At 51.2% G+C, this 22,937-nt stretch overlaps 2 protein-coding genes and 1 long non-coding RNA gene across 7 annotated transcripts; 1 reads left to right on the top strand and 2 right to left on the bottom strand.

The window, feature by feature from the left end:
* Positions 1–111: 111 nt before the first annotated feature.
* Dtx3 (deltex E3 ubiquitin ligase 3) lies at positions 112–5,176 on the bottom strand. Of its 5 annotated transcripts, none has more exons than XM_028752075.1 (6): positions 5,142–5,176; positions 3,858–4,078; positions 3,631–3,704; positions 2,512–3,244; positions 1,121–1,338; positions 112–802 (listed from the first exon to the last, which is right to left on the bottom strand). In XM_028752075.1, the coding sequence occupies exons 3-6, from the start codon at positions 3,657–3,659 to the stop codon at positions 727–729; spliced, it is 1,056 nt and encodes a 351-aa protein (XP_028607908.1). In that variant the 5' UTR covers positions 3,660–3,704; positions 3,858–4,078; positions 5,142–5,176; the 3' UTR covers positions 112–726. The 5 variants fall into 5 exon arrangements, with proteins under 5 accessions (XP_028607908.1, XP_028607909.1, XP_028607907.1 ...); XM_028752076.1 differs by having other exon boundaries at positions 2,512–3,263; positions 5,142–5,166; XM_028752074.1 differs by having other exon boundaries at positions 112–1,338; positions 2,512–3,442; positions 5,142–5,166.
* Positions 5,177–5,585: 409 nt separating this feature from the next.
* LOC114608134 lies at positions 5,586–6,642 on the top strand. Its single transcript, XR_003709307.1, has 2 exons — positions 5,586–5,810; positions 5,948–6,642. It is a non-coding gene; the product is annotated as an uncharacterized LOC114608134 (long non-coding RNA).
* Positions 6,495–20,467, bottom strand: Pip4k2c (phosphatidylinositol-5-phosphate 4-kinase type 2 gamma). The gene is given in 11 exon segments (XM_028752070.1): positions 6,495–8,598; positions 8,762–8,865; positions 9,004–9,184; positions 9,187–9,270; positions 9,527–9,640; positions 10,180–10,218; positions 10,381–10,527; positions 14,689–14,832; positions 15,773–15,869; positions 17,829–17,926; positions 20,278–20,467. Coding segments are annotated over 11 exon segments (1,263 nt in total). The 5' UTR covers positions 20,452–20,467; the 3' UTR covers positions 6,495–8,517.
* Positions 20,468–22,937: the final 2,470 nt, after the last annotated feature.

Genomic DNA, 22,937 nt, shown 5'->3' with positions numbered 1-22,937 from the left:
CCTGGGAGAAAGGGCCCATCGAGGCATCCAAGGATTCCCCATTGCCCCATCTCCTCAGCGGTCCCGCTCCACACCCCACCCCCACCCTGTCCAAGGAACAGAAAACGGGTGTGGCATAGAGTTGCATATTTCACTTTATTTTTATTAAATTAAAAGCTACAGTCTGGCAGCAATTCCAGATTTGGGAGAGGGGGAGGTGAGGAGGCTCCTTACAGGGGCAGAGAAGAGCGAGAGAAAGACAGACTGACAGAGACAGACACAGGAGAGAAAGGATCCGTTAAGGTAGGACTACTGTTATCTTAATACACAGCTGGCTGGGGGAGGCAGCTAATATCAGTCCAAGGTGAGACAGTACTCAGGGACTGGAGTTCGAGAGAGCCCGTCCTTCCTACCCAGGTCCTTTCTCAGCTTAGTCCCTGGAGCGCGGTACATACCAGGAAAAAGCCAAGGACGCTGGAGAAGCAGGGGCAGAGAGAATATGTACACGGAGTGCAGGGAGAGGAGCCTTGGAAACCAGCCTCTGCCAGAGGGGAGTGGCTCAAAGGGCACTGAAGCACTTGGCCAGTGGAGGGCAGGGGAAGGGACAGTCCCCCTTAACCTCTGAGTTTCCACCCCAGTCAGACATATCCCCTCATGGGTGGTGTGGGGGCCAGAGAGAGAGGAGCAGAGGCTTCCGTTGGATCCTAGTAGAGGACAGCAGGGGGTCCTTGGCAAAAGAGCTGTCCTTCAGTCGTCTGTGATCCCCTTGGCTCTCAGCTCCTCTTGCACCCTAGTCAGGTAGGTTGGGTCAGGATACCCAAACCTGGGGCAAAGAGAAATGAGGGTCAGAGTTAGTTGTTTGGACTTGATCGTCCTCACCCACCCTCATTTTGAGTGACTCAGTTGGGGCCAAATTCAGACTCCCCTCCCACTTCCCCATGAGGAGGGACCACCAAAAACAAGATAACCCAGCTAGAGTATGTTTTTTTTTTGTGGGGGGGGGGGAGGAAGGTGGAGGAGAGGTGATAAGCTGAATGCATCAGGACCAGGATGAAAACAGACTGAGAGGGTGGATGGCTCCCCCAAATTAGAAATGGTGAAAGGGAGAAGCCACGGAGAAGGAGATGAGGAGGAGTCGCACAGCTGGGGTCCCCCTGTGCAGCTGGTCTTGTGGTGGATGTCGTTCCAAGTGATGACGTTAGGTCTCCCCGTAGTCATGGACGTGCCGATCGTGAAGGTGAGACGCTGGTCAAATGCCTTTCGGAACAGGGTCAGCACCTTGTTGCCCTCGGGGCAGTCCGGGAGGTAGGCCACCCGTGTGGTACCAGGGTACCGAACTCCTGGGTTGGGGTGTTCAGCCTGAAAGGAAGAGGCAGAGAGCAGCTGGCTGTCTCAAGGGCCTGGATACCAGTGAGGGGTCCGTCAGTCATTCCCAGCAGACTGACAGACAGACAGCCAGACAGCCCTTCAGGGAGAGGATGGTTTGGGGGCCTGGGTAGTAAGAGGCTGTTTCTGGACACAGTCCTTATTGTTAATCCGCTACGTCTCAATTCAGGGACACTCTCAGAAGTGATGGAAGTTACTTTCCAGATAAATCAGCAAAACTGCTACAACTAAGAAAGATGTATCTTTTTTCATTCCCTACTCTTCCTAAAATACTACTGGGCCTCTTGTCTCCTTTTTTTTTTTTTTTTTTTTTTTTCCTCCTCAGAGTGTCTCTGTTCCAGTGAGCCGGCTGGACATGACTCTTTGTCCAGCAGGAAAGACATCTGCCTTCAGCTTCCGCTGTCTCTTAGTAGTCTACAACAGAGCAGCACTCCCAATGGTTAGAGCAGCACTCCCAATGGTTAGAGCAGCACTCCCAATGGTTAGAGCAGCACTTCCAATGGTTAGAGCAGCACCTCCAATGGTTAGAGCAGCACTCTCAATGGTTAGAAGGGCCAGGTCCCTTCCTGCTTTGTCTTCCTTCACTTGGGTCACTGACACCAGGCTTTGCCTCCACAAAGAGTCTGTCACATACACTTGAGTCAGGGTACTCGTTCACGGTCACTCCTTTCTCTCATAACGGGTTTTAAGGTATTTCCCTTGTTTCATTTGGCTTTCTGGGGGGGTGAGGACTGAACTCAGGGATGCCAGAAAGATTATCACTGACCTACAGTCCAGCCCTTACACCTGAGGTTTTTATTTTTTTATTTTTTTATTTTTTTATTTTTTGTTTTTTGGTTCTTCGAGACAGGGTTTCTCTGTATAGCCCTGGCTGTCCCGGAACTCACTCTGTAGACCAGGCTGGCAACTCATAAATCCACTACACCTGAGTTTTACATCTGCCTTTGGGTCATGGAGATAAAACAGTGGGACCTCAAGGAGACGACCCCTCCCCCACAGCTCCAGAACACCAAGTCATAAGGCTGGGAGGCAGCAAGAGTGCACCATGTCTAACAACATACTCTCTACATAGCCTTTTTTTTCCCCCCTTACATCAGAGAGAGTGAACTTGGAGGAAGCCAACGGGTAAGGACTGTGATCTCTTACCCCCTGGACGCCAGGCGGGAAGACATATTGGATGACAATGGTGCCGTACTTCTCGTAGCTGGGCAGCAGGAGGGTGGCGTCCTTGGAGACCAGCATCCGCCCGTTCTGGGGCTGGTTGCCCACCAGCTGCCCGTAGAATCGGCCGCACATGGGGCAGGCCTTTTTCACCTGCAGGGCCCGAGTGATGCAGCCCTCACAGAAGGAGTGCCTGCACTTCTCCAGCGTCTTGGCGTTCTGTATCTCCCCCAGGCAAATGGGGCAGGTGCTTTCCTGCTCTTCGGCGGCGTCCTCTCTGAGGCGAGGAGGGAGTGGAGGGGGCAGGGGAGGAGGAGGAGGGGGGAGCCCTCTTGCCCCAGGGGGCAGGAGTGGGGCTGCTCGGAGAGGAGGAGGGCCTGGGCGGTGCAGCTCAGGGTGCTCCCCGCCACCCCCCAAAGCCAAGCAACCCATGAGCTCCCCCTGCCTCTGAGCTTTCTTCAGCTCTTTCTCTGCCTCTTTCAGGAGCCCCTTGAGAGCCTTCCTGGCCAGGTAGAGCCCATTGGGAGGGGCTGGGGGAGGACCCTGTGGGGACAGCTGGAGCACATAGATGTCAGAAGTCTCGCCATCTATGAGGATGGACACTCGGTGCTCCTCCCGAAGCCGGGCCAGCCGGGCTGGGGTCTCCTTGCTCAGGAAGTCCCACACAGGCTTGGAGACAGTCACTTTGTTCTTGCAGGAGCCTCCACAGGCTGCCATTCTGGACAGGACGAACGACACTGCCCCCAGGGTGAAAGGGACTCAGAGTGGGGAGTCCCCATTTGACAGACAAAAGTGCCCCCTACTTCAGGCTCCTTCCAAACCCCGAATTACCTCTGTTTTCCTCAAAGCCAACCCCCAACACTGGCTGCAAACTGGTTTTCTATCTCTCGATTCTGTCCCATAGTCCCAGCACCTTCTGGGAACAAGTTTCCACATTTCATCCTTATCTAAGTCAAGCACCAGCCTTGCTTGCTTCTTTCATTCCCCCCACCCCCACCCCCAGCACAACTACCTGCCCTTTCCCCTCAGGGTGGAAAAAAAAAAGTTCCTCCAAAGGAAAGGAGACTCCTCACCCCCACCCCATCCCACCCCCCATTTGCTTACTTTGATCCGGAAGAGCTTAGAATTGGCATGCAGGCTCACTCTCTTTCCCCCCTGATACTTGGAGACGACGTGGCCTGGTGGGATGAGAAAGGAAACAAAGTAAGAAACCTATTCCCCAACCTCCACAGGCTCCAACTCAGGAGCCCTTGAAACAGCCAGGAACCTGGGTTGGGGGTACTGGGCAATGGGGATTTCTTGGAACACGGGAGGAACCTGAGCACAGGTACCTGAAAAGACCACAGAGATGAAGGTAGCAGAAGTCCCTCCACCTCCACCTTCAGCTGGCCAGAGCTGGGGACGAGGAAGGTAAGGAGTTATGATAGCATTTCCTCAGCCCAGAAAGAAACCGCTCTTCTATTTCCTCTTCTCCCCTGCAGAAGCCTCTCCAAGGTGCTCAAGGAACTTCATCAGTTTAACTCCTCTTTTTCCCCCAGTGCAGAGGGAGAACCTAGGTGCAGATAAAGAAAGGAAGGAGAAAAAAAAAGGGCCTTACAGGATGAAGGTCGTACATGCCACCTCCCTCAGATTACACTGACAGAAATATCTCCTATGCTCCTCGCCTCATTTCTTTACGTTCTCGAATAGTTCAAGTCCCTGTTGTTGACAGGGACCTTTCCTTGAGAGCCGGAAGTCTATCAGGGATGCCAGCAAAGTGTTAGCAGTCCCACAATAACAAAGTTCTCATTGTCACCTTTAAACCCCGTGCCCGCAGAGCTGTTGTCAGCTGCAAATCAAGCAGGAGCTCAGCTAGAGGGACCCGAGGTTTTCCCCTGAGCCCTGTCACAGTCAGCTCCAGGGCCTTTTCCCACAACACAAAGTGCAGCTCAATTAGGAAGAGGGGCCATTAACGTGACCTCAATTCCTTGTGATCCAAAAAGAAGCCGCTGTCCGTTTGTGCCTCCATCCTAGGATGCTTGAGATGAAAACCTAGAGTCGCAACCCTCATGGTCTGTCTGCGCACGGTGACATGCCCCCTCCCCACCAGAGAGAACCCAGGATATAGGTGTCCTAGCTCCAAGTCCTCCTGGCACTGCACAGGGAGGCGGGGCCACAGTTTAGTCTGGGTCTAGCATTCCTCTGGGGCAAACCAAGCCGGACACCAGACCAGCCTCTTCTTCCAGACAGCGGCCGCTAGCAGGGACGGCGAGAAAGGGCAGGGGTCCCCTGGGGGGTGTCCACTGAGGCACCCCCACCCTTCCCCCCGGACTGCCCCCGGATCCATCCAACCCGAAATCAACTCCCGCATCCCTACTGGAGGAAGCCCCGGAGTCCCGCCGCCGGGTGAGGGTGTGTGTCCACCCGACTGCGGCCCTTAGAACCCCCAAATGGAGGCCAGGGCTGGAGGTGCGGGAAAGATGATGGGCCCGGCCCCGAGGGCGCCCCCTTCTCCTGCCGCGCGCGCGTGGGGGGCCAATGGCGGAGGAGGGGGCGGAGGGAAGCGGGGGGCTTGTGAGGGTGCGGACCCGGCCTGGGGGGCACGCGGTGGGTGTGGGGGCGCCGGGCTCACCTACCTCTCGTCAGCGCCGCCATTGCCGGTCACATGACTGAGGCTGTTGCTGGGATGACGGTCCGGGCCTTAGCAACAAGGGGCGGGGGGGGGGGGGGAGACCCCGAGAAGGTGGAAGGGAATGCCGGGGTGCAGACTGAGAGAAAGGAGGGGGGAGCACCCCTCCCCTTGGCGGTGATCATCAACGTTTCCTTTGACCCCCTCCTACCCAGGAGCCCCTGCCTCTGCCCCAAAACAAAAATGGAGGCGCAGTTCCAGTCTTTGGAGGGAGGGGTGGCGTCATGTAGCCGAGGGTAGGAGGTTAAATCCCTCAGAAACACCACTCTCTTGGCTTCCCCCTCCTGGAGGAGCCCTCTCCCCACTTCTTTCCCAGCCAACTGCGTGGCACCTTTAGGAACTGCCAGGGATGGGAGCAGTTGGGTATATGGATTTGGAGGGGAGGGCAATTTTTTTTAAATCTTACGCTGGAAAATGTTGGATGGGAAGTTTTAGTAGAAAGGAAAAACATCGGTACTACAAAATAAACCCTGTGACCAAACTACTTCAATCCCCTCCCTCAACTCTTGCCTCCTTCCAGACTGTTACCTCCAGTGACCCCCACCCCTACCCCCACCCCGCGCAGCCTGTTGCCAGATGGGAGCTGGTGACTAGTTTTCCACAAATAGGGACACAGGTCGGTGCAGAATGTGAGGTGGATAGATCCTTTAAAAATGGCTTGGGGTGGTGTTAGTGTCAAGTACGTGGTTCAAGTAGAGTTAAAAATTCCCAAAGAAAAAAAAAAAAGCTCTGCTCTGCTCTGCTTCCCTCCAGGGCTGTCTCCGCCTCCTCCAACTCACTTCCCTAGGGCCACAGAAAGCCAGGTTTTTCCACCAGCCGAAAGACCTCCTCAGCCTGGACTACTGAATCTCCCAGACTAGCAAGAACCACGTCATCCACCCCTCTCCATCCCTTCCCCCAGAACTGGAGGACTGGTCACCCCTTCACTTTCCCAGGACCCTGCTGTACTCTTCCTGTCCTCTAAGCAGACAGCTTTCCCAGGAAGCCTGGGTGAGCAGAGAATTCCTTCCCACATAGCTGGTACCCCGAGAGGCTCACTAAAGTTAACAGATGGAGGAACCAGAGCATCGTCCCACTCCCCCCTGGCCGCCATTACTGCTCAGTTCCCACAAGGTTGGCGAATGGTTTCCGCTCCCATGTCCACCCCACACCTCTAAGTCCACAGTCATCTTAGAATATGCTCCTGCCCCGACACACACATGCTCAGGAGCCAATATCCTTCCCTTGGTCTCTGCATCTTTTAAACGCAGGATGGATTCCTTAGAGTTTTCAAAAAGAAAAAAAAAACTTCTGTGAATGATTCAGATCAAATAATTTATTTTATTGTGATATTGGGAGTGAATACAGATATTAACAAAACAAAGATAATGGAAAACAGAAGCAATAAATGAAGATGGCGATACTGCCCATGACCACAACCTCATGGTCAGAAACCCAGTTGAAAAGAACAGCTGCTGGTGTCACTTTATTGCATTCAACAGGGAAAGGTTGGTTGTGGGATGGGAGGCCCACCAGGCCCCTCCCACCCCAAATGGGCACAACTCTTGCTGTCTCCTTTGGTGGAGGAAGAAGGGTGGGCTTCTCCCTGAGGGTCTCATGGTCACACAGCAAAGCAGCTTCTTGCCCTCAGTGGCTACCCCACCTCCAGAGCTTGGAACTCCGCAGGGGAGCAGAACAGCAAGGGTGGGTGTCTTGCTTCCAAAGGCTTTGGGCAGAGTCAAAGACAATCTATCTCATCTTAGAATCGTTTTCCCCAAGATAGTCTCACGTTTCCTTGGCTGGCTTCAGCCTAGTCAAGTGACTGAGGATGATCTTGAATGCCCGCCCCTTCTTACCGATATTTCCCAAGGCTAGGAGTCCAGATGCGCACGGCTGCACCAGGCTTATGTGGTGCTGGGAGTGGATCCCAGAGCTTCGAGCGAGCTGGGCGAGCACACTACCAACTCAGCTAAAATTTCCAGTGCTCAAACCCAAACCTGTTTTGAGTTTTCCTGAGACCAGGTCTCACTCAGTATCCCGGGCTGGCCTTGAACTCTCTTGAGTAATTCTGACAACCTCCTGAGTGCTGGATTTACAGGCACGAGCTACTATGCCTAGCAGCCTAGCAGCAACTCTACATTCTGAGGATATCGTGCATTAATATTCAGCTATCTTTGGAGGGGTCTGGGTGATTGAGTTATGGCTCTGACTCCTCTCTGGGGGTGGAGAGTGGAGATGACAAAGATGGCCATCTGTCCCCTGGGAGACACATTAGCAGTGGAAGATGGGACAGAAGGGGACAGAATAACAACTCCAACCCGAAAAGGGTTTGAGAAGGAGGGAGAAAGTGCTAGGTATTCACGTCCTGGGGATGGGAGGTTCCCGCACTCGAGATCTCTATCCTCTCAGAGTTATGGAAGCAGACCAGATGGAGCTACTCCCTCTGCTAGAGAGCCGGGAGTAACTGGACAGGAAGAAAGGATGTCACACAGGGAATGAACCCTGCACTGCGACCTGTCCTCCCGGCCTCTACTGCTCTCCCTGCTCACCAGCAAGGCACAGGGTCATGGGGAAGTGCGGCACCAGTCTCACACCTGCACCTAAGCTTGGGCACCGCTGGCCTCTGGGCTCCTGCACCCAGAAGTGCTCATGGGAAGAGGAGAAGGTGGGGTGGGGTGGGAAAATGGGACCAGTCAATGTGCGACAGGGACCTTCTCCATCCTCTGCATAGTCACAAAAGTCCGCTTAGGTCCTGCCTTGTGAGGTGCCAGCCTGCTGACCGCTCCCCACCTGACCTCCAGGCCAGACTGTCCACATGTGAATGCCTGCACCCACATCTGCAGCACCCTGAAAGCCCTCCATTCCAGGGCTTACCAGGAAGGAAGCATGCCACAGAGTGCCCCATCAAGGTGTCAGCAAAATCCAGACATTCAGTTTCTTCCACACAGCAAAGCGCATCCAGGGCAGTTGCTTGAGCCATGTCCACTGTCCAGTCAGGTCCCGAAGATGGCAAACAACCCCTAACCCCAGCTCCTCCTATTTCATAGAAACAAGATATTTTTCAAAGATCAAGGCACTTAGGAGAGTCGACAGTAACACTCTAATGAAGCAGGAGGATTTACTGGGAGGAAGGAGGGAGGGCAGAGAACTGGACGAGGGGAGAAAGGACAGTGTGTTTCTGGGGCAGGAAAGCCCTATCCACCAGAACCAAGTCATTTGGATGGAAGGAGCCTGCAGCCTGAATTTAGCAAAGACGAAAGTAATGGCCAAATCCAGCTCCCTAAGCCTCTCAAACCCGCCACCTCCAACATAAAGTAGCAATCACCCTGGAGGCAGGCAGCCTCTTAGGCAAAGATGTTGGCAATAAAATCCAGGAACCGCTTAGCGTACTGCTCAGGATGGACAGTGGAGATCTCTGCCCCCGCCTGTGGGAAGAGAGGAAACATGGACCAGTGTCACAGGAGCAGTACCACCTCCCTCACCCCACCACCCCCTTCCTCAGCAGCCACCCCACTGCTCTGACCCCAGAAGCTCTCTCTCCAGAGAAACAGTCAAGCCAAGAAAGGAAAGGCTGTGAGGAACTCTCACCCCATGCTTGACGGTTTTGGCTGCATGAGCTGCTTTCTTCTTGGCATCGTACTGTGTCAGAATGTCAATGAGGCCCATGAAATACACCTCCTTCTGGGGGGCCCCTGGGGAGAGAGGCTAGCAATGAGGACAGGGTACAGCAGCCCCAGCTCCGTTTCCCCAGGAGACGACCCTGATCTCTGTCTCCGGAGGATCCCCACCGCCCCACCCCGCCCCCCTAACATTCCCAGGTTCTCTCTCACCCTCTGCACTCCGGATAGCATAGACATCAATGAAGGACTCAAATTCTCCTGGGCCCAGGGGCCGGTGGGAATGAATGTAGCCTCCAATGCCCTCAGGGGAGGTGCCATAGGAGCCCACCAGAGCAGGCGGTCCAGTCAGGTTACAGTCTCCATCCCACTCTGCCTCCTCCTCCCTGACGGCCCCTCTTCCTCCGGCTCAGAGCCCCGGATGATGTCGTGGATGCCCAGCAGGAGGCTGTAGTCCATGATCTTCAGCTGCACTAGGAACTGAGGCCCACAGACAAGTCAGAGGTCCAGGTCTCCCCAGCCCAGGGACCACCCACGCATCTCCGGGTGGCCCACTGCACCAGTGCCCAAGTCCTAGAACCAAAAGCACCCAGCCCACCTACCGAGGGGCCTAGGGGTTTCTCCTGGTTCATTCCCAACCTTCCATTCAGAACCCCCATCCAAGAGAATAAAGGCGGATCCACCTCATCCCACGGATGGAAGGCGACGTCTGGGACTGGAGGAGCGCCCTGCTCACCTCCACATCTCTCTTCAGCTTCTCCAGGAACACTTTCTTCTCCTCCTCGCCAATGTACACTTTCTGGTTCTTGTTGAGAAAGTCCATGTCCTTCAGTGTTGGCAGCTCTTTAACCTAGCACGGGAATACGGGAGTCCTGGGACTGGATCTCCTATCAGATCCCTGCCTCCATCCAGGGCTCTCTCCACCCCAGAGGCTTTGAAGAGAGCAGCAGCCCTGCAGTTGCCTTATGCCTGGACCCACACAGTCAGCTGTACCTCAGACTACACCCACCGCTGTCTGCTTACAGACGGATGGCAGTCAATGCCCTCCATATTGACTTTCCTTCCTTCCTCTTCAGTCAAAATAGCTGCTGGAACACAAGCGCCCAGGATGAGGTGTGGGAATGAGCACGTGGCTCTGTGAGCCTGGTATTCCTGCCTATCCCCAAACCTTCAGCACAGTCCAGCCGGCCACACAGACGAGCCTGCGCCGATGGCAGCTGTCCCTGCTGCCCTAACATCGGTAGTTTACCATCTAGTTCCTTTTCAGTAGTCTAAGGTAGAATAAGTGTCTGGCAACCTGTGCCCAGTATGGAGAGCCGCCTCTTTATCCTACGGAGACCCCGTTCACCCATCCTTATCCCTGCAGTTATCACCTCAAAGGAACAGTACCTTCTCCTTATCGCTGGCTTCCCGGGACACGAGAGAGCCCTGTGGAGAGAGAGGACACTAAGTGAGAAGCAGTGGCTAGCGGGGCAGCCGACAGGCCCTCAGGGACCGCTCCTTTAGGTTACCCAGTGCCCTGCCAAGCCTACCACCATGAGAATGAGTCCATGAGCAGACTTTCGTTAGCCCAGGTTACCCCGTTCTTACCTTGAGGTCGTACTTCCTGTGCACGGGAAGGCGATGACTGAACATATTACGCATCACGAGCATGTAACTGTCCTCATTCTCCACACTGACGCGGTACATGCCCAGGAACTGCGGCAGGAGCGTGTTACCATGACACTTCACTATGTACTAGGGAAGAGAACAAGAGCAAGGGGTGAAGAAAGGCGAGCTGAGAGACAACTCGGCACAGGGGCAGGGATCCGGGTGCTTCCACCCCAGCCAGGCAAAACCCTCAGAGGTGGCAAAGTCAAGAAACCCCCTGACTTCTGCCTGCAACTATCTCTTAACTTTAAACCACCTTTTCATTTCTTCTGTTTGCTGTCTGAAACTGAGTCTCACATAGCTGGGGTTGGTCTTGAACTCCTGACCCTCCTAGCTCTCCTTTCAAAGTGTCATGATTACAGGAATGAGCCACTTTACCCAGCTACCTTTATAATTTTTCAAGAAGGAGGTAGGTACTGTTACTCTTATTTTAGTCTCTGTGCAAGCAAGTCACAGAACCAGGGCTAAACTTAGATTTACTTCTTGGTGGGCTAGGTTTCTGTACTATAGATGTCTACAGGGAGATCTGCATCAATTTGGATTATTTTTTCTTCAAAAGGTTTACTTGTTTATATATATGAGCACTCTATTTCCATGTGTGCCTGCGTGACAGAAGAGGGCATCAGATCCCATTACAGATGGTCGTGAGTCACCATGTGGTTGCTGAGAACTGAACTCAGGACCTCTGGAGGACCAGACAGTGCTCTTAACCACTGAGCCATATGTCCAGCCTTTGTTTTGTTTTGCTTTTTGTTTTTAGATAGGTTTCCTAGTATACCCCTGGCTGTCCTGGAACTCATTCTGTAGACTGGTTGGCCTTAAACTCACAGAGATCCCCTGCCTCTACCTCCCAGGTTCTGGGACTAAAGGCATGTACCACCACTTCCAGGCTATTTAAATTTCTCAGTGGTTTTGTTTTATCTTGATTTTGGTTTGGTTTTTTGAGAGAGTTTTTCTATGTAGCCCTGTCTATCCTGGAAAATGATCTAAAGATCAGACTGGTCTTGAACTCACATATGCTAGGATTAAAGGTGTGTACCACCACACCCAGCAAAGACTTTTTAAAAATCTTTATGTGTCTGTGTAAATGCCCCAGGAGAGGATCCCTCGGAACTAGAGCTCCAGGCAGGGGTGAGCCACCTGACATCACCAAAGTTGGGAGCGCTGAAAGCAGGTTCTGCTCACCTCTGAGCTGACGCTCTAGCCCATGTCTGCTCTGTTCCCTGAGTCGGAGTCAGATGTTGCCAGGCTGTCTTCTAATAAAGCTAACTTTAAACACTTGGAGTGGAGAGATGGCTCTTCCAGAGGACCCAGGTTCAATTCCCAGCACCCACATGGTGGCTCACAACCATATTTGACTCCAATTGCAGGAAACAGAAAGGTCTTTTCTGACCTTTTCAGACACCAGGCATGCATATGACACACATGTGCCTGGCATACAGGCAGGCAAAATACCCATACACATAAAATATAACAATAGAATATTAATAATTGTTAACTACTAAAAATAAATCAAATAAACACTTGGTCTTCCTCATTCCATCCCTAAGTGCTAGTATCACAGGTACCTAGCTTGCAATTTGAATTTATTTCTCTTTTTGACACAGGGTCTTAGGTAGCCTAGGCTGGTCTCAAACTCACTCTGTAGCCACGATAAACTTGAACTTTTCAAACTCCTGCTCCCCCTCCGGGTTGCTGGGATTCAAGGCTTGTGGCAGCATGCCTGATCTCTTTGGTGCTGGTTTTCATGCATAGTAGGCAAGCACTCTACCAGGAAAACTCCATTCCCAGCCCACAGTGTGAACTCCTCACCTGGGTATGGTGATACATGTCTGTAATTCCAGAACTCGGGGTGGGGGCAGTTGAGGAGAGAGAGATATGAATTCAAGGCCATCCTGTCCTGGGCCTGATCCCCTTCAGATAAAACACTGCTCTTGGGCTGGGGATAGCGCACAGCTGGCAGAAAGCCCTTGTGTGGCTTGCATTGTACAATCCCAGCACTCAGGAGGCAGAGGTCATAGGACCTGAAGTCCAAGGTCATCCTCAGCTATACAGCAAGTTCAAAGGTACCCTGGGCTACATGAGACTCAGTCACAAACAAAAACAAAACTGCTCTCTCTGTCCAATTTCTTAAAAGATAACCTTACAAAAGTCATCAGCAGAGACCTGGCGAGAAGGCTCAGTGGTTAAGAGTACTGGCTGCTCTTCCAGAGGACCCAGGTTCCATCTGACCGAGTCTTCTGGCCTCCAAGGGCACCTGGCCTCATGTGGCACACGTCTGTGTGCAGGTACCCCCCCACACACATAGACTGTAGTCGCTGGGTTACTCCATCTGTGCACTTGGTCCTGCTGACCAACCTCTCCTTCAGCCCACTGTGCTCTCCTCTGTCCTCCGTCCTGCACGGGATGCACTAGGGCATCAGCAGTCCAGACGCCCATCCATGTGAGTCTCCTTCATGGACACTTTACGTGCTTCTTAAAGTTTGTATTTTTTAAGAAAGATTTTGTTTCTTTGTATTTGTGTGTCTCTCTCCATAGTTTTCTCTTCAAAACCATAGTGATTTTAAGTGCGGATCAGTGGTTTTGGTGAGCACTTACTGATGCAGGACTCCTAACCTATTCTTCTTTCCTGGATTCTCCAGTCGTCTCAGACATAGGAAACAGAAGCAGGATGAACTGGAGCGGCCATGTCCAGATCTGCCCCGTCCCCCTCCAGAGCCGCTTCCTTGTTGCTTCCCAATCACATGTCTCCTCACAGGCCCTGCAGCCTGCCGCTTGGCCCTTCCATTCTCTCCGCCTTCTCACCTAGACTGCTACAATTAACACCTCGCTCTACACACTGTCAGAGGGGTGGTCCCACAATTCCTGCCTGCTTTCTTTGTTTCTTCCTTCCTTTCTCTGTCTTTTGTTTACGGTACCGAGAACAGAACTTAGGGCCTCACACATGCTCAGTGTCAGTTGTAGTTGTCAGTGTCCAGCCCTTCATTTCTTTCTTTTTTTTTTTTTTTTTTTTGGTTTTTCAAGACAGGGTTTCTCTGTGTAGCCCTGGCTGTCCTGGAACTCACTCTGTAGACCAGGCTAGCCTCAAACTCAGAAATCCGCCTTCCTCTGCCTCCCGAGTGCTGGGATTAAAGGTGTTCGCCACCACTGCCTGGCGCCAGCCCTTCATTTCTAAACAGTATCTTCAGTTCCTTAAAAACTACCTCCAGGATGAGGCCCAGGTTTCTATTTGACTTACAGGCCCTTTCATTACCTGGTTCTAGGTTAACTTCCCTAATACCATGCCTCCCAGATACACTAGGATTCCTGCTATTTCCTACTACCAAACACCTTCACAGTACTGTGCTTTAACAAACACCACATCCCTCTGCCTAGAATTCTCTCTCTGCCACCCTGTCCACCCTGCGCAGTGATTAACCTCTACTTGTAACCACTCAGAATCCAGTTCTGGGGTTGGCGACGTGGTTGTCTCTAAGCCTGCAGTCTGCTCGGTCCCTAGGGCCAGATGATGAAAGGAGAAAGTCAGCTCCTGGAGCTACCCCGATCGCCATCAGTACGCTGTGGCAGGTGCATCCATAAATAAATTTTATAACGGTTTATCAAGACAGGGTTTCTCTGTGTAGTCCTGGCTGTCCTGCAATTCCCTCGGTAGATCTGTCTGCCTCTGCCTCCCCAGTCCTGTGCTTAAAGGTATGCATCACCACACCCAGCTTAAAAATAAAAATTTTAACTAAAAAATATTAGGGACTAGAGCCATGGCTCAGCAGCTAATACCACCAGCTGCTCTTGCAGAGTCGTGGGTTCACTGCCAGCACCTATGTGGCAGCTTACAGCTGTCTATAACTACAGTTCCAGGGGATCCACCAGTACTGTGCTTTGACATGGTGTACCACATACATGCAGGCAAAACACCCATAAACATAAAGTAAAAATAAGTTTTTAAATAACCACATGATGGAAGGATGACCAACTCCAGAGAGTTGTCCTCTGACCTCCATGCTCATGCATACAAAACAAACTGGTTTTAGACAATGTGAGCCCAGTGGGGAGAGACACCTCCCATTTCTGTCAAGTCAAACACAAGCAGGCATGCGAGCCTCTTCTGTGTTACAGTACTTCCTGTGTTCAATGAGAAGATGAGCAGGGCTTCCTGGAGAGAGACACGGCCTACAGCAAAGAGCAGGAAAGCTCTGTGGGCTCTGGCAGCTGCATGCACACAGTGGGACAGCAGGGCTGGGGAGGCCTGACCTGGTGGTAGTTGGAGAGGTTGCTGTGCATGTCCGCAATGTCCTCACTGGACACTTCTTTGATGACCAGAGTGCGGTCATAGGAGATAAGAAAGCGGCCATCACTGCCTTCGGTTTCACTTGGGGGGCTTCGAGTAAGGGATACCTGGAGACAGACAAAGAGCAGGCTAGAATCACCGCTTTCCATCCTATATAAACATACAGGGAAAAGGGCCAAACAACCCCTTCTCAAAGAAGATGAAAGTCTGCAGCAGGCTGCTGAGAGGGCTCAGTGGGAAAGGTGTTCACCCCCACGCCTGACGATTGGGATTGAATCCCCATGACACACTCGGTAGAAGAAAAGAATGACTTCCAGAAAGGTTTCCTGACTCCCACACACGCACATCCATTAAGCCACCCAAACGCACAATAAGTAAATATAACGCAATAAACCCTCAGGGAAGAGATTCAGTGAGGGTTCCTAATTTGGTTAGCACACATGACTGAGTGCAACTGAATGTCAAATCTAAATGTATGGACATCCTGCCCCACCAGGACAGCTTGACTATCCACCACAGTTCAAAAGATGCCCATGGCCACATACCACACACGCACACGCACACACATGCACACACCCAGGTACACAGACACATACACACAGGCATACAGACACAGGCACACAGACACATACAGACATCCACAGGCACACAAACACATACACAAGCATACACACAGGCACACAGACACAGATACATACAGAAACACACAGGCACGCGCGCGCGCGCGCACACACACACACACACACACACACAGAGGCATACAGGAAAACACAGGCACACATACAGATACACAGAGGCACATACACACACACACATAGGGATAGGCAGATAGACACAGACACATACAGACATGCACACAGGCACACATACACAGGCATGTACAGACACACAGATATAGACACAGACACATAGACATGTACACACACACACACACACACACACACACACACACACACCAGTAATACCCAAAGCTCTCAATTCTCTAATCATAATGGCCAACAGACTCTGGTCGCCAGAGACTACCCTCACCCCACAACAGACTCTCACCAAGTAATCGTGATCATCAATGGCAAACCGATCACGCAGGTTCCTGAAGACCTGGGGACAGTACTCCTTGAACTTGAAATGACTGGGAAGATTTTCTCTGAAATACAAGTTTTCCAAGGTGAGAAGTCAGTATCGCTTTACACTCATATGAAGCTTGCCTGTTCATAGAGCACCTTTACACTACTGCCTGGTTTAAGTCTCACGAAACCCTGTGAAGTACTTACTGCATTTATTTGGGTGGGGTGTGCTCAACTGTATGCACGTGTGGTATCATGTGTGGTGCATGCACGTAACTGTATGGGTGCACACACCTGTGTGCTCGAATACAGAGGCCACAGGAGGATGTCCAGTGTCTTCCTCTATTGCCCCTACGTTATGCTTTGAGACTGAACCCAAAGCCCACCATGTCTAATAAGCTCGCTGATCCAGCAAGTTCCCGGTTCCACTTCCCTCTGACTGTCCAATGCTAGGATCACGGGAACAGGTAGCCAACCCTGCTTTTTTATGTTTACTGGGATTCAGGTCTCAATGCTTGCTGTACAAATGCTCTTCTCGACTGAGACATTTCCCCAGCTACAACTTCATTTGTCTTTGTTGTTTTGGTTTTTGAGACAGGGTCATATAGCCCAGGTTTAGCCCTAAAATGTTATGCAGCAGAGGCTAGCCCTGAATCCTTATACTCCGGCCTCAGCCTTTGGCTGCTTTGGAAGGTATACTGTTACCACATCACAGAAAGGGCAAGTGTCTCGGAGGGATCGAGTGACCTGCCTAAGTCCCTTTGCTGGTCAATGGTGTAAGTAAAGCAGGACTCACTGTACACCCAAACAGTAGCATTCCTTAAATCCCAAGCCCAGTAGAAATAACATAAAATAGCCAGGTAGTAGTAGCACACACCTTTAATCCCAGTACTGGGAGGCAGAGGAAGGTGGATCTCTGTGAGTTCAAGGCCAGTCTGGTCTACAGAGTGAGCTCCAGGACAGCCAGTGTTATACAGAAAAAGACCCTGTCTCAAAGAACAAACCAACCAAATAAATATTAGTATTTACTGGTATTTTGAATATATTAGAGGGGTACTAGAGGTCGATTTTTTTTGGTCACAGAATTCCTATCAGAAGCTTCTGAATGTATTTATTCGACGGAACAAACTAGAAGAAAGGCAGCAGATATACACAAGAATGTAGGTAACTTTGGAAATATTCAAATTTAAAATTTTAATTATTTATTTAATTGGTTATTTTTGAGACAGGGTCTCTCTGTGTAGTCTATGTAGGCCAGTAGCTCAGTATGTACACCAAGCTACCTGGAAGTCAGAGGCCCATCCACCCGCCTCTGCCCCCCAAGTGCTGGGATTAAAGGTGTGCACCACCACATCCAGCTATTTATTCGTGCGTGTGTGTGCGTGTGTGTGTGTGTGTGCGTGTGCGTGTGCGTGTGCGTGTGCGTGTGCGTGCTTACACGTGTGCATGGAGGTCAGAAGACAACTTGCAGAACCTGTTCACCTCATCCCACCATGTGTGTCCTAGAGACTGAACTCAGGTTGTTAAACATGGAAGCAACAGCCCTCTCCTGCTGAGCCCTCAGATGGCTTTTTATTTGTTTTTTTTTGTGTTTTGTTTTTTTGCAAAACTGAATTTTTGCATTTGACTTCTAAACCTAAACTCTTTAACTCATTTAAAAATTTAAGACTATTTGCTATTCTCTTGGTTTTTTTTTTTTTTTTTTTTGAGAAAGGGTCTCACTATGGAGCCCTGGCTGGACTTTCGGAGATCCGCTTGCCTCTCTTCTGAGTGCTGAGATCGAAGGCTTGTTCCACCACTCCAGGCCTTATTTCTTTTTCTTCCTTTGAACACTTAAGTTTGTGTGAGTGTGGAAAGGTCATCTGGAAAGCTCATCTGGAGGTCAGAGGTCATCCTATGGCCGTCAGTTAACTCTTCCACCTTTCACTGTGTGGGTGCTGGGTACTGAACCCGCCTCCTCCTCAGGAGGCGATCTCCCTACCCACCCTACCGGCCCTCTGCTGTTCTAGATTTCCGTGAGAAGGCTAAGGACCACTCACCTATGGAAAAGGTGATTGTTGACCTTGATCTTGGAGCTGGCTTTAAAGTCATCCGGCAGCAGCATCACTGGGGGCGGTACCTGGCTGAGCTCGTTGATCTAGTGAAGCACAAGGAGGGCCGGTCTGGGCGAGAGTCGAGAAAGAGCATCCCAAAGCTCCCTCACAAGACCGGCTGCACATCTGCAGGAAGTGATAGAAAGGCCCTACCCCATCTGCTGCCCAAGAACTGCTGTCAGCCTCCCTCACGCTCCTCACACTCCCGCCCCCATGGAACTTCATGCTCACAACAGCCATTTTATATTTGGCAAGCCTTGCAAGCAACTCGGGACTATTTTTAAAGCTGTGAGAAATTCTAGAAAAAAAAAAAAGAGAGAGAGAGAGAGAAAGAAGAAAGAAAAGAAGAGAAAAGAAGAGAACCCCAAGACAGTTGCATGCTTAAAAAAAATGTATTTTTAAGGTGCAGAGAGTTAGTGGAACTCCAAGGGGCTGACGGCAATGCAGAATGAAATGTCCCTACAGACTGAGTAGCTCTTTACAGAAAGGACACTTCCGGATCACTCTGACCCAGTTCTCAGCAGTAGGTGCTACCTGCCTAAGCGAAGATGGAGGGAGAAGGAGTGATCTCCGAGACGAAGTACACTTTAGGTGTCTGCTCCCTTGGTGCAGGTCAGTCGACAGCAGGAAGGACACGGGGCAGGATGCAGGGGGCATAAGCTCCCTGGGTCCCCAAGCCTTGCAGCCCACTAACTCAGGGGAGACTCTTATCCGTCCTTTCTCATCTGTATTACTACAGCCCCCCCCCCCAACAGTACATCTGCACAGAACTCTAATCTCCAGCTTATATTAAGTCCCTCTCCTAGCTCTGAGCTCTGCAAGGGCAAGGGCCCCTTCTAATCAGCACCTTACGGAGGTTTAGCTACTACAGTGTTTGGCACACAGTGGTCCCGAACGGCTTCTTAAATGGATAGATGATGTCTGTCCTCATTTGCCCACTTGACAAAGGTTACAGATTGCAGTCTAACCTAAATCCCACGTGCTGCAGTGCAAGCAACTGCTCTTGTCCTCGGGAGAAAAAGAGGACAGAACATATTCCTTCAGAAATTAAAAAAAAAAAAAAAAAAACTACTTGAGATTCCCAGCCTGAAATTCAGCTTTTCCTGCCCGTTCCTCGCCACCTGCTAAGCTCGCTGAATCATCGCTAAGACATATGTTGAAGAAATTTCTCTGACCTACACACTTGAGGTACATGTGTGCGGCTGGAAATAGAGGTGTAGCCGCTAAAGCGGAACTTCAGCCTAAATTTTACCTAAAGAGTGTGAGGCGGGGCTTACAGGTAATTCCTCCAGTTCGTACCAAAGGAAACCCCTCCCCTGTATGTACATGTTCCACAGGGACGTGTGAGTCATCTGCTCCCCACTCGTCTTACCCACAGCAAGTGCTTTACACGGAATCCTCACTAAAGAGAGTACCCCTGAGAGAGCACCCAAGGCGGAAGGGAGCTAACTGACCCACCAGTGATGTGCCAATCAGAAAACAAGAATGTTTCATTCTTCCTCAGTCCCTTACATCTCCACAACATATGTCTACAACCCAAATTAGTTGATAACCAAAATAGTCCCTGTCAAGATCAAGACCACTGCTACTCCCGATCTAAAGGAGAGAACCAGCTATGTCTCACGAGCTCCGGCTCCTCTACGATATCCTCAGGACAGGAGGTGTACTGGGCCCATTGGTCTTAGCTTCACCTCTCCGAGCCCCTTCTGGATTCTAAAGTCCTTGCGACCACAGCTCCTCCGCCTTTCCCTGGTTACAGATGTCTCCATTTATACCAAATGCCATCATTCCCTCCAACAATGGGGACGCAGCTAAGCCCAAAGACATATATTAGCATATCGACCTCACTGAGTGCATCATCCCTAGGGTCAGAGTGGGGTAACGTCTCTGAAATGCTGAATCTCTAGAAAGGGTAAGCAGGATTAGAAGAACCAAAAAAGCCTAGAGGCATTCCCAGAAAAAAGCCAAGGCTCGAAAGTCAAGGACTGGGGCTCGAAAGCAAGGCGGAGAGGAAATCAAACCACTTCTTAGGCCAGGCAGTAGTACCCAGACACGCTTCACGCACTGTCGCACCCAGACCTCACCAATAACCCTTCAGAGCCACTCCCCTTAATGTCCCTCTGGCTGCAGCCGGATCCTGGCCAGTCCCTGTAGCCTGGGGCTGGACCTGACAGGAAGGAGTCAAGGAACAGAGCTGGATTTCAGGTGGAGAAGATGGAACTCTAGGGGAGGAGTAAAGGGTAGGGAGAGACAAGAGTCTACACCAGAAGCCAGCCTGGGGACACCCGGGAATGGTGCGCTGGGAAGCAGGCCGGGCGGGGGAGAGGCGGTAGCGCGAGGACCCGGGAGACCCTCAGGCCGAGGAGCAGGAGCCGGGGTCCGGGTCGGTTCTTACCGAGTGGGCGACGCCCCACAGGAACACGCCCACCAGCGGGTCGGCGGCCCGGAACACCTTCACTTTCTGCTGCACGAAATGCTTCTTCTTGGTTTTGGAGGCGAAGCCGAATCCCGGGCCGGGGCCTCCAGCTGCCGCGGGTGCGGTGGCGGGAGGTACGGAGGAGGACGCCATAGTCTCCCGCGCACCCGAGCGAGTGGAAGCGGGAGCCGGCCGCGACTCCGAAGCCCGACCCGGAAGCGGTGCTCACCTGCGCAGCCGTCACGTGACCGGAGGCCCGCCCTCCCCCCGGCGCGCGAACGGGGCGGGGCGGGGCCGGCGAGGTTGGCTCCGCCCCGTCGGCAGCGCGGCGGTCACCTGGCGCGGGTTGCGCTCGCAGGGATGCGGGGTTGGCGCTGTGCAGGGCGGCGCTATCCGCCGTTTCCGGTTCTGTCCAGTTTCTAGTGAGTGAGCTCTGTCCATAGACAGACGCCGAGACTCTGAGACTGGTCTCCTTGCCCAGTCCAGACTGGCTTCAAACTTGCTATCCTCCTGCCTCATTCTCATACCAAGTATGGGTATTACGGAGGTGTGGATTGCTCCTCCGTGAAGTTGGGGCTGCAAAGTAAGAGACATGTCAAATTTAAATATATATGTATATATATATACATATATATGTATTAAATATATGTGTATATATAAATATATATGCACATGTACATATACATATATATGTGTGTGTTAAATACATGTGTATTTATAAATATGCATATGTATATATACATGTATATATATTTAATTGTTTTATGTATATAGGTGTTTGGCTGGCACGGTGTAAGTGCAGTGCCCCGGAGGCCAGAGGAAGACCTCAGGTGCTCCAAACTGGAGTTGTGGATGATTGTGAGCCACCATGTGGGTGCTGGGAGTCGAACATGGTTCTCTGGAAGAGCAGCTATTGCTCTTAACCGCTAAGTCACCTCTTTATCTCCTGGAAGTATAAAATTTTTGGTCATGGCCCCAAGTTCCTTTTGAATTCGTTTATTTTTTTTCTCTTCTCTCTCTCGCTCTCTCTCTCTCTCTCTCTTTTTTTTTTTGGTTTTTCGAGACAGGGTTTCTCTGTGTAGCCCTGGCTGTCCTGGAACTCACTCTGTAGACCAGGCTAACCTAGAACTCAGAAATCCGCCTGCCTCTGCCTCCCAAGTGCTGGGATTAAAGGCGTGTGCCACCACCACCCGGCTTGAATTCGTTTATTAATTCATCTATTCAACAAGTATTTATTGAGGACATAACTTGAACCCACTACCGTTTTTAGGCTGATTCTCCTCTGACTGAAGCAAAGAAAAAATTACACCCTAGAGTAATTAAAAGTCTAAAGGCACCGACTAGCAAAGGAGAAGGCTGCAGTATTAAGAGATAAGGACTGTGCTAAAGCTGTGTGCTGAAGAGTGATAACTCATAAAGGGAGGTGTAATTGGTCAGGGTGCCTTCCAAGAGGCAACCCCGGCCAGGTGACAGCCGCGGGCTGAGGGGGCGGAGCCAGCCTCTCGACTAGGCGTAGAAAGCTGAATCCATTAGGGTTTGGTGGCACCCGACTTTAATCCAGCACTCTGAGAGGCAGAGGCAAGTAGATCTCTGAGTTCCAGGTCAGTCTGGTCGACAGAGCTAGTTTCAGGACAGCCAGGGTTATACAAAGAAACCTTGTCTCGAGAAACCAAAATAAATAAATAGAAAGGTAAGTTCAGAGCAAGATGTTAAAAGGCTTCCTAGGCAGAGAACAGCGCACAAAGATGAAGACCAAAAGGAGCCTAGTTTGCCTAGGTTGTAGGTAGTAAGGTGACTGTCAGCTCAAAGCAAGTGTGTGAAGACATAAGGTTAGAGAGGGGAGGTGGGTACAGGAGACCCTTTTCGCTTCACACTGCTAGTGTGTTTGTTCAGACATTCCAGTGGATGACGAACACTGCCAAAATCCGTGTGCTGATGGTGAGCTAACCCAGTGAGGAGGAAATGGCATCTACAGGGACATAGTTTGAGGCCGGAAGTGTCCCTCAGTGCTACAGTGTTTGGCTAGCATGTGCAAGTCCTGGGCTCAGTCGCCAGTTCCTTAATATAGAAGTACATGACTAAATAAAAACAGCTCAAGGTCAGTTTGGAAAATTCACTGAGGGAATTTGAAGGAAAGGAGGATACTGAAAGCCCCGGCTGTGGCTACACCAAGAGACTGTGGTGATTGGAAAAGAGCACCACCAGGGAACTGGACATATGGGCCCAATGTTTAGCAGAGCACTCTAGGCTGGGAATACAGGTTTAAGGATTGCCATGGACTCTGTTAAAATAGAGCTAGAGAGATGGCTCAACAGTTAGAGCACTAACTGCTCTTCCAGAAGACCTGGGTTCGGTTCCTAACATCCACACAGCGGCTCACAGTCACCTGTAACCCCACTTGCCAGGGATCCTGTTTCATCCTGCATAGCTTAGTCCTGGAAACCTAACTTGGGGTGGGGATGAAGAAAGGACAGATAGAGACTGAAGAAACCATAGACACACAGACAGAAAAGGTGGGGTGTGGAGAGTTTTGGGGGCCACCTTCTAGTAATCTGGCATGAATTTGACATTGGGCTAGGACAAGAAAGTAGGCTTAAGAGGAACAGTAGAGGAATGTGTTCTTTGTATCTTGATGGGTC

The sequence above is a fragment of the Grammomys surdaster genome, unplaced genomic scaffold (genome assembly GCF_004785775.1).
Source record: "Grammomys surdaster isolate TR1022 unplaced genomic scaffold, NIH_TR_1.0 125877, whole genome shotgun sequence".
Lineage (NCBI taxonomy): Eukaryota > Metazoa > Chordata > Mammalia > Rodentia > Muridae > Grammomys > Grammomys surdaster.
Note: the sequence above shows the minus strand (reverse complement) of the source record. Positions and strands in the feature narration are given on the sequence as shown.

Bases quoted from the DNA above. Each gene is read 5' to 3' on its own strand.
- Dtx3 (XM_028752071.1), bottom strand. From the start codon at position 3,659: ATGCCAATTCTAAGCTCTTCCGGATCAAA. The intron at 3,245-3,630 runs GTAAGCAAATGG...CGTCCTGTCCAG, and splicing joins CTAAGCTCTTCCGGATCAAA to AATGGCAGCCTGTGGAGGCT. The intron at 1,339-2,511 runs GTAAGAGATCAC...TCTTCCTTTCAG, and splicing joins TCCCGCCTGGCGTCCAGGGG to GCTGAACACCCCAACCCAGG.